Below are 16,090 nucleotides of genomic sequence, written 5' to 3'. Positions count from 1 at the left end.
TGTTTTCTCTTATAACGGCTTGATGCGGCATAAAATACGTTTTTGGGCCAATTTCAGTGTTAGTCTCTTCGGCGATTCCTTCTTTTAAGTACCTATCAATTACTTCGCGATATCTGTCATAGAACTGTTGATTATTTTGAAATCTACGACTTAAACTCTTAAATCTAATTTTAGCAATCTCCAGATTATCTCCTATCTCATTTGAATTATGATTCCAAGGAAGGCGCACAATATAACGATTGTTTTCAAATTTCACAGATCTTTTGAAATTATCGAAAACTAAATTATCATCTAATTCGAGTTCCTTATCCGAATCATAATTTATCCCCCTAGAATCGAGCTCCCAGAGATTCTTCAGCAAACTAGACAGTGATTCGTTCTGTGTATCTTTATTATTATGAACCACAACCTTCATAGTATAAACATTACTTGGGAAAATTCCGTAAGCCCTTTCTGTTCCACTAATGGTCCAGCCCAATTTTGTTTCAACCGCTACTAAGGAATTAGACAGTCTGTGAACCTTACCCGTAACTATTTTCCAATAAAAATCCTCTCCTATCAACAAAGAAATTTTCGGCGGTTTATTCCCTTGTCCCCATTCATCGGAAAGTTGTATGCCCTGTTTTTTAATAAGATTAACTATTTTATTTCTAGGGGAATGAATATGTGATCGATTAATGACAGGAATAATTAAAGCTTCTATTTTGATTTCATATCGATTCTTCGAATTACGCAAAATGAGCCTGGTTTTTTTAACATTCTGCGCTTCAGACGTCGTGCAGCCGAAAGAGAATATTTTTATTTTTTCTTCTCCAATAACGGGAAGTTTTAATTTCTTACAGATCTAATAAACGATCGCCTGCGATCCTAAATCAAACAACAAGCGAACGCTTTGCTGGCGCCAATTGCCTGTGTTTATAATTTCAGCTCGTGCTGTCAGAAGAAATGAGTTATTTGCTGTTGCGCAATTGACGCGAAGAGACTACTGCCCTTTGGACGGGACTCTTGTCTGACGCATTCGTTTCGTCATTCGAGTGTATCAATGTATGATGTCGCCGATCGCAAATACCACAAGTTAGTTTCGATTTGCACATCCTCGCTAAATGGTATCCTTTGAGGCACCTGAAACAAAATCCCCTTCGCCTTAACGCTTCCCTTTTTTCTGGCACAGTTTTTTGACATGATTCTGACGTATGATTTTCAGAACAGAATAAACAGCTATTAGATAGTGATGTGTTTAATGCTGCCGCTGTAGGAATTCTACCCTTATTATAATCCCGATTTCTTTCGCTGTCTCGAAAACGTTCTCCAGACTGCCGCTTATTTTCCAAATGGGATTTCTTTTCAGTGACTTCAGAATCTGTTGGCTTAATTAAAAATCCTGTACGTTCTCGACTTTCTATTTCTTTTCTTAGAAAATGGAGCAAATTCGTAATTTTTGTCTGATTATCATCTTCATATTTCCTATTAAATTCTAGTGCTAAATCATTCGGAATCACCTTTATTAATATCGGATACAATAAGGTACTGTACGAATCTGGTAAAATATTACACGATTCTAATACTCTAATTTGTACTTCACAACGATCATATAATTTTCGAAGTGCTGTCACATCGCCAGACCTTTTAACCGGAGTCAGAGTTAATAAATTGTTCATATGGGTATCTATTATTAGTTCTTTGCGTCCGAAGCGATCTTTTAATATTTTCACAGCGTTCTCGTAATTCTCCGCTGTTAATGTCAACCCTTGTATTGCAGTTTCTGCATCGGAAGTAAGAATTGACTTTAAATAGTTAAATTTATCTACGGCATGTAGACTTTCGTTTTCGTGTACAGCTGTCTCAAATCGTGCCCAAAACCCGGGCCAACTGCACACGTCCTTTCCCGAAAATGTTTCCAGTGCCAATTTGGGGAGTTTAACTTTGTTCTGCGATTCAGTGACATTTCCGTATGAAATAGAATTAGCTCTATGTGGATTAGTATCTAAATATCTTTTCGCGCGTAATTTCCAAATAATAATTTTACTTTTATACTCTTCTCTAGACATTATTTCATCTTCTAAATTTGCTACATCAATTAAAGTTTCAATACCATTATCCGCTAAGATTAGTTGTTCTTCTTTACTAATTAACTGAGCAAACGTTTCTTCAATTACATTTTTATCCCCCTCATTAGCAATTTCTGTTTCTATTTTATTTATTAGCCTCGTAAATACTGCTCTTATGACAGATCGTTTCTTTTTTAATTTTCCTAAATCCATGTTTTTGCTTAAGCAAAACTATTAAATTTCAGTTCAAATTCAACCCAATGGCCCCACGTTGGGCGCCACAATATTATTATTTTATATTCTTTATCTTACTTCTAACTAATTAATCAAGGTAAAACAAAACTGCTTACCTTGTTCCAATGGCTTCGGCCAGGGCCAGTAGGCTGAAGTTCCTCTGTGCTGTGCTTCTGCAAAATCTTGAGAGGGATAATCCATAAATGATAAACTTTCTTAACACAAATATATTTAATGAAGACGTTAACGGTTACATAATTTTTACATAATGAAAGGTTTAAATATTCGCACAACGCAGCGTGCGACTTCTCAGTCCCGAGTTCTCGTGATCTCTAGCGAGAGTTCATAGTTCGAGATGACGTCACTCAGCCATCGGATCTCAGCAAGAGTTGAGTTGCAACACAGCAACGCTGTTTTCAGTTCCTCATTTGCATATCATGCAATTTAATCCCTTTTACTTGAGCTAATTTAAAGGTGAAAGGTAGGAGTACCGTTGATGCCGCCGCCGGTGTCAGTACTTGTAGTGCTCACTGGAGTCACAATTTCCATGAGGACTCGAGGAAATGATGCCAGAATGTTGTTAGTTTTCTAGTTAGTGTGTGGGGCTAATACCTGCTTACTTAGGGTAAATATTAGGTGGCTCCCTCACTTCTACATAACATAACATATTTTGCAACAGTCACAGAGCCTCTGTCAAAGACGTGGAGGGATGTGCGGCCATCCAATATGATGCCTGCGCAGACCATTGCACGACCACCGCCATAATTGTTAATTTCGCGGACATTGGAGGGTAGGTAGCGGGTTCCTGACTCTCTCCATAGAAAAGTACGACGAGAATCGATGTTTAGGCTAAAACGGGACTCGTCGGTTGCCCATTGCTCCGTACTCCAATCACTATGCTGCCTGCACCATGCTAATCGGTCTCTCCTGTTCGTAGACGTGAGCGGGACGCGAACACCCGGTCTTCGGGCAAACAACCCTCTCTCATTCGGTCTTTTGGAGACAGTCACCCTTGTTGCACGGGTTCCAGTGGCTGCATACAGGTCCCGACAGAGCTGAGAAGCTGTAGCCTCTTTGTTACGCCTCGCTAAAATGGACAAATAGCGATCTTCTCTGGCCGTCGTGGCTCTTGGACGACCTTGCTCAGACTTTCTCTCAATGGATCGAGTATCCTGGAACTGTTTCCATACCTTACACACGACGCTAGGCTTTAAATTACACTCTTTTCATATCTGGACTTGCCATTGGCCTGCCTCTAGCCCCCCCCCCCACAATTTGCCACCTCACTCCATCATCTAAACGTTGGTGGCTACTCATTTTTACTTGTCCGAGGTGAATTTAACAAATTGCTGCAAGATAACACCAAGAAATTCGGGGAGGTGTGTTAGCAAAAGCAATTCGTCTTATCCTCCACGCGCTTATAGAGCCTGTTTTTATACTGGTTCCGCCTACACACACGTGTACGCTTACGTATTTACCGTACAAGATTTACACTTTTATCTAGTAGCAGGGTTTTTTTCCTTCAGTTCAGTTCTTTTCATGCAATTCGATAAAATATGGTAATTCTCTTAATTTAATTCACAGTGTATTTTCTATGTTTTCGTATACAGAATCATAGGACTTCGGTAATTCGATAGCAACATAAACTGCCATCACACTAAGTAGCGTCTATGATATGAATCTTCACTATGTTTCTGAGATAACGTGGTGGTACTTCGTGTGGTGTGTAGAATATTTTCTTTTAGAATCCGCCATCACCATTCAGTTATTTGAGTGAGTAAAATCTGCATCTAATAAAATTAGGCGCTATCTAGAATATAAATAACTGACTAAAATCGATAGATCGCATATTACATCATTACCATTAAATGGATTAGAAATAACTGACATTTGTTAAGAGATATTCTGAATGATGTAAGTATATTATTTTATGATTTTAAATCTTTTTTTTTTTATTTGCAGATATTTTTGGGAGGCAGCATCTGCAGTGATGGAAAAGTTGAAGTTGTGGAAGATAGTGAATTGAAGGTACTTTAGATTTCTTTACTCTTTCATATTGTACTTTGATTCCTTTTCTTTCAATATACATCCAAACCGAAATCAGATACATTAAAAGCTAGCAGAAATTTTCATGTGTAATGAATATAGAAGGTTACGAAATTTTCCGGCCGTAACGCTGAGAGGGTTAATGGTTCTTACTGTTTCCTCATTTAAATTAAAAAATTTTGCATCGTCAGATGTCTACCTGCATGAGAACTTTGATGGTTATGTCCCATTTGAGACTTTTTTAAATATCGTGCCATTTAAGCTTTTTTATTCAGGGTCAGTGTCAAATCCGAAAGCACATTAGAAGGTCACGTGACTGAGAAATATGTTAAAAGTTTGTGTCTTTAGCCGTTAAATTTGGTTTAGGCACTGCTACACCATTAACAGCATTGGTAACTACACCTAATACATTTATTTGCCTAAAGTTTCGTTAATCACTAAAACCTTGAATCATTTTTCAAATTCTTGCCACCAAATATTATCGCCTTGTATTATATTTAAAGAAGTGAGGTAATGATTCTCGCATTGTCAAAAAGCAACAGTAACTGGAGCCATCAAATTTTGAATAACGTAGTCCTGCACCCGAACATGCACACCTGAAAGCCTGAATTTTGAATTTCGAATTTTTCTATTATCTATTTCATATTTTGTAAAACTTTAACGAAATTTTGATTAAACAAACTCAACGATTTTAAAGCGAGCAGTGGCAACATAATATGCAATAAAAAATTTTTATCAAGGAGGTTAGAATAAATGGTGTGAGCCTTTTCCGTATGCTCGTGCAAAGAAAATGCAGCCATGACACGCCACGGTATGACGTCACGACTTATCATGGCCGCTGCCATAGGTTTTGGTTGGTTTTGTTTACATTCTAATTGGTATTATCGCTATGTTAGCTATAAATCTTTTAAAATTTATAAGTCTCCAGTTTTAATTTATTACTTAACATATCTAATTTTCTACTTAGTATATAGAAAACCCAAAGATTGCAACTATTTCAAATTTAAGGAGGGGGATCGTAACCCTCCTATACCGACAATGTTAAATTGTTCATTTTCGATGTACCTTTTCTCAAAATCTCTTCTAGACACACATTTGAAATTTTTTTGTGTATTTAAAGTACACCTAAGCTATGTAAGCCTGTTTTCTTTTCCTATTTGTTTTATTAAACAATTCTTATTTTATATTTATATTTTACTGAAATTAGCTTTTGGAACATTCTGAATTTTAGCATAATTTATAGAATATTGTGTTAGGCATAGTAAAATCTAGCACTTTTCTCACCCCCCCCCCCAAAAAAAGTGAAAATGTTTTTCTTAGTTTATCACACAAAGCTCATTTCAGTATATATTAGGAAACATAATAAATAAGCCATAAACATTTTACCTACCTGTGAGCAGTAGTTCCTGACATAAAGTACATCAATTAAAAAAAAACACATTCATTAAAGAGTGGTATTTTTAGAAAGATAAAAGTATGGAGAATTTGAAAATGCAAAAATCATAAATCACCATTTTTGAAGATTTTTTGGCTTTCAACACCCCTTCATAAAATCTAAGTACATGAAAAAATGTGTAAATGGTAACTATAAGACAAATGTGTACAGGTAAGATCTGGAAGGTCTGCCTTAATTTCAATACTATTTTATACAAATAATGCGTAAAGACACTTTTCTGAGCCTGCGAACATTGATATTTGCTTTCAGTGTAATTTTTTTAACAATATATTTCGAAGTCGTATCCATACCCTGTATGACAGCCATGATAAGTTGTGACGTCACCTGGTTGACATTTTCTTGCCTTTGCTTTTGTGACATCATACTTTATGACGTCAATCTGTTATGGACCTTAAAGGTCCATGGTTCTAATTTCCTTGATTTTTATATCTAGCGTTCGAGACTGTCTATCGGAAATTCTAAAGATATGCTGTATTTAAATATTTTTAGCCCAAAGGTATGTGTGTGTAAATAAAAAAAAAGCCTGTTTTCTTTTTCTATTTGTTTTATTAAATAATTCTTATTTTATATTTATACTAACTTATCTATTGCCAAATGGTATAGTATATTGCCAGACGGTATAGAATATTTTGTCCCATATTTGCATTCTAGAAATCTCAAAATGTAATTTCTTTTTTTAAGGAACAACCTAAAAGGCCAACTGTAAGAGGTGTACCAGTTCGAGGAGGCCCTCAGATGTTGCAGCTAAGTCTGGATGGTAAACGACTATACGTAACTAATTCATTGTTTCAGGCTTGGGATGCTCAGTTTTATCCAGAGAATATTGAGTAAGTTTGTGAGAATTTTTGACACATATTGATATAATTAAGACACAATAGCACGCCGAACAAATACTAATTCAGAACTCAAACAATAAAAATCAGCGTTATATTTTCAAATTTTCGCAGCATTGGATTCGATGGTTTTACCGAACCACCATCCTCAGCTGCAAAAGCGCAAATGAAGGAGACAGGAAACCATGATTAGAAGAAGTAAGAAAGCCTGGACAAAAAATAAGCTAGTGGCGCCATCTGTTGATGAAACCAGAACTAAAACATAATTTCTTTAAAGGCCGAAGGCAAAGATGGATTGGAATTAGGATCGTTAACTAGAACAGAAATATTTTTTTGAATGTGAAATTCCTCTAGAAAATCCAGTTCTCCAATGGAAGATGTTTTTTCAATAATTTTGGCAGCAAAAAAATTGAAAGCGTGATTTTCGGACCAACAATGTTGGGCAACAAAAGACCTCTGTGTTTCCTTTTTTCTAATGTATGCCTCATGTTCCTCGACGCGAAATTTTAAGGCTCTCTTAGTTTGGCCAATATAAATTAAACCACACTGGCAAGGAATCCTATAAATACCCCAGGAATTTCTTATCTTATCTAATCATTATATCCTATCTCGTTCACTTGCGCTTTTGCAGCTGAGGATGGTGGTTGGGTAAAACCATCGAAACTAGTCCTGTGAAAGTTTGAAAATATAACCCTGATTTTTGTTGTTTGACTTCTGAATTAGCAAATTGATATATTAGCGATTCAGAATTCTGTTCACTTTTTAATCGATTCAGAATAAAATTTTCAATTCAAAGCTAAGGTATCCATAATTTATTATCATGTTTATAATTTTTTATACCATATAACCATTAATATAATTATCATAATATTATTAATATTGTATAATTATTGGCATAGTATTATCATTTATATAATTATCATTAATAACATGATTTTATTAATTATCTGATCTTGTTACATATTAATGAGCAAAATTTATGTTATAATATAGAAATAATATTTCAATTTTTATTATATGCTATTTAATGAGAAAATGTTTTTGAAAATAGGCTTTAGGCCTTAAGTTTTTATCCATTTAAAATTAAGTTATGACAGCATATTAAGCCTAACGTGTTATGGGTGAAGTATGATGAAGAATGGATGAAGCTATGCGTGAAGAACATAAACTTTTCTCTTTCAATAAACAGCAACATCTGCCTTTTACCTCATAATTTACAAAATCTTAAATAATTTTATACATGTAAATAAAAATATGTGTCTACATTATTTCAGAATACTACGTAAAATATGTGTACTCTTTTTTTAAAGAAGAAAAATATGATGTGTAACACCACATGACTTCCTATCACGGAATATTAAAATATACGCATTTTTTCTTGCATTTCATTTAAACCTATTGGACTGAATTAAATCTACGTCGATAGCGCATAAACCACAAGAGAATAAATGCACTCTTTAAAATTCACTCTATTCCTTTACCACAGCCACACTCTGGCGCTAGCTTCATTTAATAACGTTACATTTCGTTCATATTATAAATCAGAATGCATAAAAATTTATATCATTTGAAGAATTATCGAATCGTTGCCACATGTTCTATTCAAATACTATAATAAATCTAAAACGATGTGTGAAAGAAATTAAGAAAACACAACAAAAAAGAAACAGTTTTTTACAGACGATTCAGTATTTCTTATTCAATTAATTCAGCTCTCACTTCCCGACAAGGCAAAAAAACATAAAAACTAAAAATATCTGTATTAAAAATAACGAAGTAAATCTTAAATACTTATTTCCTCGAATAGATTCCCGAATGGATTAAACATGATTTAATTCGCAATAATAAAAGAAGGCGTTATCTTTGTTGTTGCGAAGCTTAGTTTCTCTAGATTGGCAACACATCCGCTATTTTGCCAAGTTAAAATATAAACAAACATGTCCTCTGTCGCAAAATTCATTAGGATTAGCTGCACTTAAACCACTTTTAAATTGTTCATAAATCCACAAATATTGCATGCCGATTTACTAAAGGCATAAAATCCTTAACCGGAAGCTAAGAACAACATAATTCAATCATTTTTAAAGCAAAAAATGAACAACTTACAAACATATAAGCGTAAAGAAAATGAGATCACTGAGCCGATTAACAGATTGGATATATATATATATATATATATATATACATATATTTATATACGTTTGGTGCGGCCGATTGCAAATACGAGGTGCACATTGACATGTTATAGCAGTCCTAAATACAAAATTTCAACGTTCTGAGGCTACTCGTTTTTGAGTTGTGCGAGATACGTACGTACAGATACCACGGAAAATTCTCTTCAGAATAAATTTTAAATCAGTTTCATATTTTTTTTTGGGGGGGGAAGAGTCTTTTATTCTGTCCTTACGTAGAGGTGTCATGCAAAAACACCGTTAAATTGCATTAAAAATGGGTATTTTCATTGAAATATGATGCCTGAAAATTTTCGCGATTACAGTACTTTCTTTTTCTTCGTACAAGAAAGTAAAAATGAACTATTATTTCAGTATCAATTTCTTCATACTTACGCCACATAAAATTCAATAACAAAATCATAAAATATTTAAAAATAGCGTATCTTAAGAATTCTTGATAGAGTGTTAAATACTTTTTAATATTCTTTATAATATTTCTTTAAAAATTATACATGGCGATAACAGTTGGTGGCAACATCCTTTTATTTGAAAAGTAACGCGGACAAAGAAAGGTACTTAACATCTTATCGTCTTATCGTAACCATCTAAGAGGAAGTCTCAAAAATTTCAAAATGTGCCAAACTCTGCCAACCATGCGCATCACACTTCTTCAAGTAATCATGCATATAACTGTGCTTCAAGCAACGTCGCCATTTTTAGTATGTGTTGTTTTGCTACATTTTAAAATCCAGCTGTTTTAATAAACAGATTGTGATTCTTTTTCCCTTAAACTTAATTTTAAAATATGCGCTTGTGAAATTTGTCAGCAATGAAAGAAACTGCGGTAAAATTTCTGCAGGAATAAATAATTTTGTCGCAAAATATCTAAAGAGAACAAGAGGAGACATGTTTGTTAGATTGTCGGTGCTGCCGAAGTTTGCGCGATGCCGAGTCTGTGCATTTCTCTGATTATTATTTTGTTTTGTTTTGTTTTTTGAAGTGAAAATAGATCGGTGTGTACTTACAGAAATTACAGAAAGATTTTGTGAAGAATAAGTATTTTACTTTTTAATGTATCACGTAATACTTATTTAATAATAATAGTAATTAAAATTTCTGTTTTAAATTCATATACTTATAATGCCTGCAGACTTAGGTAAATATCGATACCTTGGGAATCTTCCTAAAAAATTTCGGAAAACCACCAACTTGCACTCAATAAGTAATTTTTGTCTTTTCATCTTATAAGATATTTCTCCCACTTTCTTGACGTGCCTTCGTGGTGAGGTGGTTTGCAGGTTTGGCGCGTATTTCAGAGGTCCGTGGCTCGATTCCCGGCGAATACGGTTGCTCATTTTTAATCTCTCCGACTTTTCCAATTAATTTAATGTCTCTACAGTGGCGCCCGAACTGAAAGCTTATTGGATGATGATTCTCCTCACCCGGGATTTGGCGATTGGGTTCCCTAAAATCCCCAGTCGCCCTTTAAAAGGGGGTATATAAGTTTTTTCTCCCACCTTCTTGGCGTGCCTTCGTGGTGTGGTGGTTTGCACGCCGGGCGCGTATTCCAGAAGTCAATGGTTCGATTTCCGTTTAAGGTGGCCGCTCATTTTTCATCTCTCCGGCTTTTCCAGTTAACCTAATTTGGAAATCTTAAAAAAATTTCCGAATTGTGCCAAGGTGGTTGCGTTAATACGTAAGTACTCAAAAATGTGAGGATCGAGACTAATTGTGAATGACTATTAGTAATTAATTTTAAGTGGCGTTTGAATTATTCTTATTGAATTATAGTTTGCTTCTTTGATAAAGTATATTTTTATATTTCAGAAAGGGTTCGATGATGCTTTTGGTGCATGTAAACAGGGAACATGGAGGGCTGAAGCTTGATGAAGATTTTCTGATAGACTTTGGTACTGAAGGTTCTTACTTAGCGCACGAAATGAGATTTCCTGGTGGGGACTGTACATCTGACATTTGGGAATAACTGCAATTTGGTCTGCATGAAGCAAGCCTTGTCAGCTGCAGTACTGAGCAACGGCACTTTTGCTTAATATTGATTGAAATTTTTAGTGTACTTTTCTGTCTTGATTCGTTTGTTTGACTGTTCAATTGTGTTTGTAAAAGATTTTTTTTTGTAAACCTTTAATGCTTCAACCTTGCAATAATTTCTCTAGGAAATAAATTCAATGAAATTTCAAAAATAGTTTTTGTGTCATGCTTGATTTTAGAAATGGAAGAAAATAAATGCAGCCTATGTTATAAAAAAGTAATAATAATAAAAAAAATAAGCTCCACGCACTTAGAAAAATCATTATACTGCTCATAAGACAATGATGATATGATGAGTAAAACTGAATAGCAGTTTTCTATTGAGAATCAGAATAAAATCATAATAAAATAAATTATTATGAATGTTTAACCTTCTAAGTACAACATAGTTTTTTTTTTTTTTTTGGTTAATTGCGGATTTAAAATGGCCTTTTGGCTTTTCGAGGTAACTAAAATCATTAACAGTCGTTGTTGTAGATTTTAATGACAGAATTATTTATTTATTCCTGGCTTTCATGAAAATTTTGGCTAGGTGATAATAATGGACTCTTAATTGGACAGTTTTATTTCCTCGTTAATTATGTTGTTCCTTATGTACTGGGGATAATTAGTTATTTGCCTCAGTAAATTATTCTGGGCAGTTTGCAATTTCTCCGTATTGGTTCTGTTTGAGTAAGGTCAGACAAAGTAGGCATAACGCAGCATGAGAAGCAAAATATATTTATAAATAAGTAACTTGTTATCAATGGGCAGAACGCTGTTTTGCGCAAATAAGAGCTAGAGCAGGGGTATCCAACGCGGTCAATGAAATTTTATCAATGATCGATGATAATCGATCGCCGAATATACACCAACAGTTGATTGTCTTGATCAAGATTACAAAAAAATACTTGTAAATAAAATTGATAATTAATTATTTATTGATATAAAGCTATAGAGGTTAGGTTATTTGAATATAGCAAAGCCACGGTATCTATCTGCCTAAAAAGAGGGATGCTTTCGTGGAGGACTTTCTGAGGGAAACTAGCTCATATTCACGTTACACATGTGGAAAAACATGAAAGAAAATCATGCAGGCAAGCCTGTTCGCCTGGATCGAATAAAAGCGAGGTGGAAATACCAGTGTTTAGTGTTCTTAACCATTCCACCACTGGTGTGGCATGAAGCTATAAAACGTAATAAGTAAGAAAGCATGTATAAAATAAATATAACGGAAAATATACACTTTGATATATCTCATCTTGATATTATGATGCTAAGAGATTTGATAACATTGAAGGAGATGGTCAGCTACAAATCTAATGCAAAACAAATAAGTTAGTTTAGTTTTGAAATTTAAAAGTTATAAGAAATAGATATCCCAAAATAAAAGTTGTTACCGAAACAAAATTTATTGACTCTTCTTCAGTAGACAAAGAAATATTTAATTTTTCTTTCAAATTTAATCTTTTACGGATGAACAAATTAAATGACTTCAAAATTATATTATGGTCAAATTAAATGACCATAATATATACTATATTGGATTATTTATTATGGTCAAATTAAATGACCTTGAGCAATAAATGGAGTTCTTTATCATTATTAATTCCTAACTTATTAAAATGTCTAATGTTTAAAATTAAATATCTAAAAATTAAAAATATAAAATGTCTAAAATTAAATATGTCTTTTTTTTGTTGTAACAACAACTATTTCAAGGGGTCTAGAAAGTCATTATAAATAAAGACACTATATTACAAATAGCATTAAAGAACAATAATAATATCATGGAGTTCAACCTCGTGTTGTGTAATTCCTTTAGATGTTCTTTGCTCTTTTATGTTGAAGATAAAAGCAATAAATCCAGATTTCAAAATTCTAAAATTAATTTCTGTCAAATTGAAATGAATTTCTAAAATAAAAATCATTTCAAATTTTGCTATGCATTTGACGTGTATGACGGAACGCCTTCGTTACACTGCCGTTTTTTAATTTTAAGCATTTTCCCATAAAAATATTTTGACCTATCTAATTACTGACGAGAAATATTTATTTTTCCTATCTCAGTACTGTAACGCACTTTAATACAATCCTTTGAATGGTCTAAGTAATTTCTGTCATCTTATTCCTAATCATTTTCTTTTATAGTGTTCAGCTCTGTCACTAGATGGCAGCACGAAACAATTTTTCGTGTCTAGCTCAATAACAAATGATGAAAAGAACGTAACAAAATATTATTAAAAATCTGAAAGGTTTCAGATTTTAAATTACGTCCAAAGGGGAATTTTTTTTAACAATTTGTGTGTTACCTTTATTTATTAAAAATCATGTTCTACGTACTCAAACCATACAATTCAGTTCAACAGCAATATCGCAAAATAACTTTAAAATGAGCATATCTTTAGAATTTCCGATACAGAGTCTCACGCATCGGAGATAAAAAATGTTTTTATCTTTTTTTTTTTTTTTTTTTTTTTGTACAGTGCTGCCATTGTTCGTTTTGAAATCGTTGAGTTTTTAATTACAAATTTGTTAAAATGTCACAAAATATGAAATAGATAATAAAACAAATTCCAAATTTGGGCTTCCAAATGCCCATATTTGAGCGGAAACGTACGTTATTCAAAATTAGATGGCTCTAGGTATCATTATTTTATCCCAATGCGAGAGACATACATTACATTCATGCAGATTCTTCATTATTTAATTTCTTTAAATATAATACAGAGTAATAATATTGTGGCAACGATTTGAAAAGTGATTCGCCGTTTATAGTTTTCAACACAAAATGCCAAAACGAAATTAACTCGAGGATTTTAAGACCAGCAATGGCAACGTTGTACCGAAAACACATATTTATATCCAGCGCGTGAGACTGTGTATCGCAAGTTCTAAAGACATGCTAAATTTAAAATTATTTTGCGATATTCTTCTTAAACTGAATTTTATGATTTAAGTGCGAAGACCATGATATTTAATAAGTAAAGGTAACACACAAAACGTTAAAAAAAGGCCTCTTCGGACGTAATTTAAAATCTGAAACTTTTCAGATTTTTTTTAATGTTGCACTCATAAAAAGCATTTAAAATGTGATGACCGTTCCTCAATTGCAGCAAATATTGTTCTTTTCATTTAGATCATAGTTGCTTGAGGAGCCTAGACTGATAGTGTTTCGTTAAATTTTCATGAAATATGAATAGACAATAAAACAAATTCCTAATTCGGGCTTCCAGGTGCCCGTGTTCTTGTGGAGGACTAATTTATTCAAAATTTGATCGCTCTATTTACCGTTGTTTTTCACAATGCGATAAACATACATACATTCATGCAGATTCTTCATTAATTAATTACTTTAAATATAATACAGGGTGATAATATTTGGTGGCAAAAATTGAAACGTGAAACGACATTTATGGTGAAGCAACGCAAAGTGCGAAAACGAAATTAATGGTCCTTCAAGGCATATTGCCCCTTTGGACTAAGAAGAAAAGATGTTAAATAAATCTGAAAGCCTCCAGATTTTATATTATGTCCAAAAGAGCTTTGTTTTGAACGTTTCATGTATTACCTTTATTTATTAAATATCATGTTCTTAGCACTTAAACTATAAAATTCAGTTCAACAGCAAAATCACAAAATATTTTAAAAGAGTGTATCTTTAGAATTTCCGAGATACTGTCTCGTGCGCTTAATTTTTTTTGGGGGGGGGAGGGGTACAGTGTTGCTACTGCTCGCGTTCAAATCGTTGAGTTTCTTAATCAAGAACTCATAAATGGTTTACAATTTCTAGCCTGCGCGCTGGAGGTACAGTGCTGCCACTGCTCAGTTTGAAATCTTTGAGATTTTAATCAAATATTCGTTAAAGATAACTAAATGTGAAATAGGTAATAAATAAAGATTACTAAATATGAAATACGTAATAAAACAAATTCCAAATTCCAGATTTGGACTTCCAGATTCGCAGGAGGATTACGTTATTCAAAACTTGATGGCTCTAGGTACCGTTGTTTTTATCACTATGCGAGAAACATACATATATTTATGCAGATTCTTCATTAATTAATTTCTTTAAAATATAATATAGGGCCATACTATTTGGTGGCAACAGTTTGAAAAGTAACACGTTTAGTGATTCGACGCAAAATGTCGTTTCAAGACTAACGCCTCTTTGTTTAATTTGGCAATAAACTAAATGTAAGTTTTAGTAAGTTTTAGTTTATTTTGTCAATAAACTAAAATTCCACGTTTAGTTTGGCAATTAACTAAATGTAGAATTCTTTTTGCAGTTTTGGTTCTTGTTGATTTACACTTTTTAATCGATGAAAAACTAAGTAAATTCGAAGTAGAATTTCCTTTTCTCCTCTTTTTAAAAATAGGAATGAGAGCTACTAAAGATCCTCCTACGTAATTATAATGTATAAATGAACGTATAATCAGACTGTTCAGAATAATTTTCCATGGATAAAAGTGCTCTCATTTCAGATTTCGATGTTAAAGTTTAGATTTTCCTTGTAAAGGAAAGCTAGAATTCTAAGGAATTGTATCATAATTTTGGATCACTAGGTAAGAACTGAAAAAATTGAACTAAAATATTCATTATATGGGTATGAAGTTAATTTAGCGGTAACAGAAGCCTTTGATATCAATGTAAGCTATTGAATTTAGACGTGATTTGTTTCTAAACCAGATACGAACATGAGAGAAACGATATTTAGATGTCGTCAAAAACCAACTTAACAATATTTTACCTTAAGGATAACGAAGTACCATCAATGTAGTCGTTACAGAAAGGAAATTTCTATTTTAGTTTGCTGTCTTCTTTCCTTTTCCATCTACAAACCAAATGGGACGCCCAATCATTCGCAAACAGTGCAGGTGTTCTGATAATCCAAGCACGAATTTACGAAGGACAAAATGGGAAGCAATTCTGTGTTACTCCTAAAGAAAACTATCTACGCAAGTTCATCTTGTTACTATTCGTAAACAGATTTCTGTGATTAGAACACAGTTAACATTATTGTTATTCATAGACGACTGGCTAGTTTGTTGAAAAAGGAAAAAAATGAGTAAAAATTTATTCTTAGAAATGTTTTGGTTAGATTATTTGGCAGCGTTTGAACGTTTAACACGAAACTCACTCTTTTCTAGTATTTTTGAATTCCTTGTACGAAGTAAGGGAAGTATTGTGATAGCGAAAAATTCCTGGTATCATATTTTAACGAAAATATCCATTTTGACCGCTCTCAAATCCATTTAGATAATTTTTTT

The 16,090-nt window shown here is 33.3% G+C and overlaps 1 protein-coding gene across 1 annotated transcript in view; it reads left to right on the top strand.

Annotated features, from left to right (window-relative positions):
* Positions 1-10,994, top strand: part of LOC118201853 (methanethiol oxidase) — a 43,202-nt gene extending 32,208 nt beyond the window's left edge. Inside the window, exons 9-11 of the mRNA XM_035374017.2 lie at positions 4,245-4,310; positions 6,466-6,611; positions 10,619-10,994. Coding sequence (XP_035229908.1) covers positions 4,245-4,310; positions 6,466-6,611; positions 10,619-10,775 — 369 coding nt within the window. The 3' untranslated portion in view covers positions 10,776-10,994. The remainder of the gene's footprint in view (positions 1-4,244; positions 4,311-6,465; positions 6,612-10,618) is intronic.
* Positions 10,995-16,090: the final 5,096 nt, after the last annotated feature.

The sequence above is a fragment of the Stegodyphus dumicola genome, chromosome 4 (genome assembly GCF_044657685.1).
Source record: "Stegodyphus dumicola isolate Sdum_Otavi_A_Nest chromosome 4, ASM4465768v1".
In the NCBI taxonomy this organism is placed as follows: domain Eukaryota; kingdom Metazoa; phylum Arthropoda; class Arachnida; order Araneae; family Eresidae; genus Stegodyphus; species Stegodyphus dumicola.
Note: the sequence above shows the minus strand (reverse complement) of the source record. Positions and strands in the feature narration are given on the sequence as shown.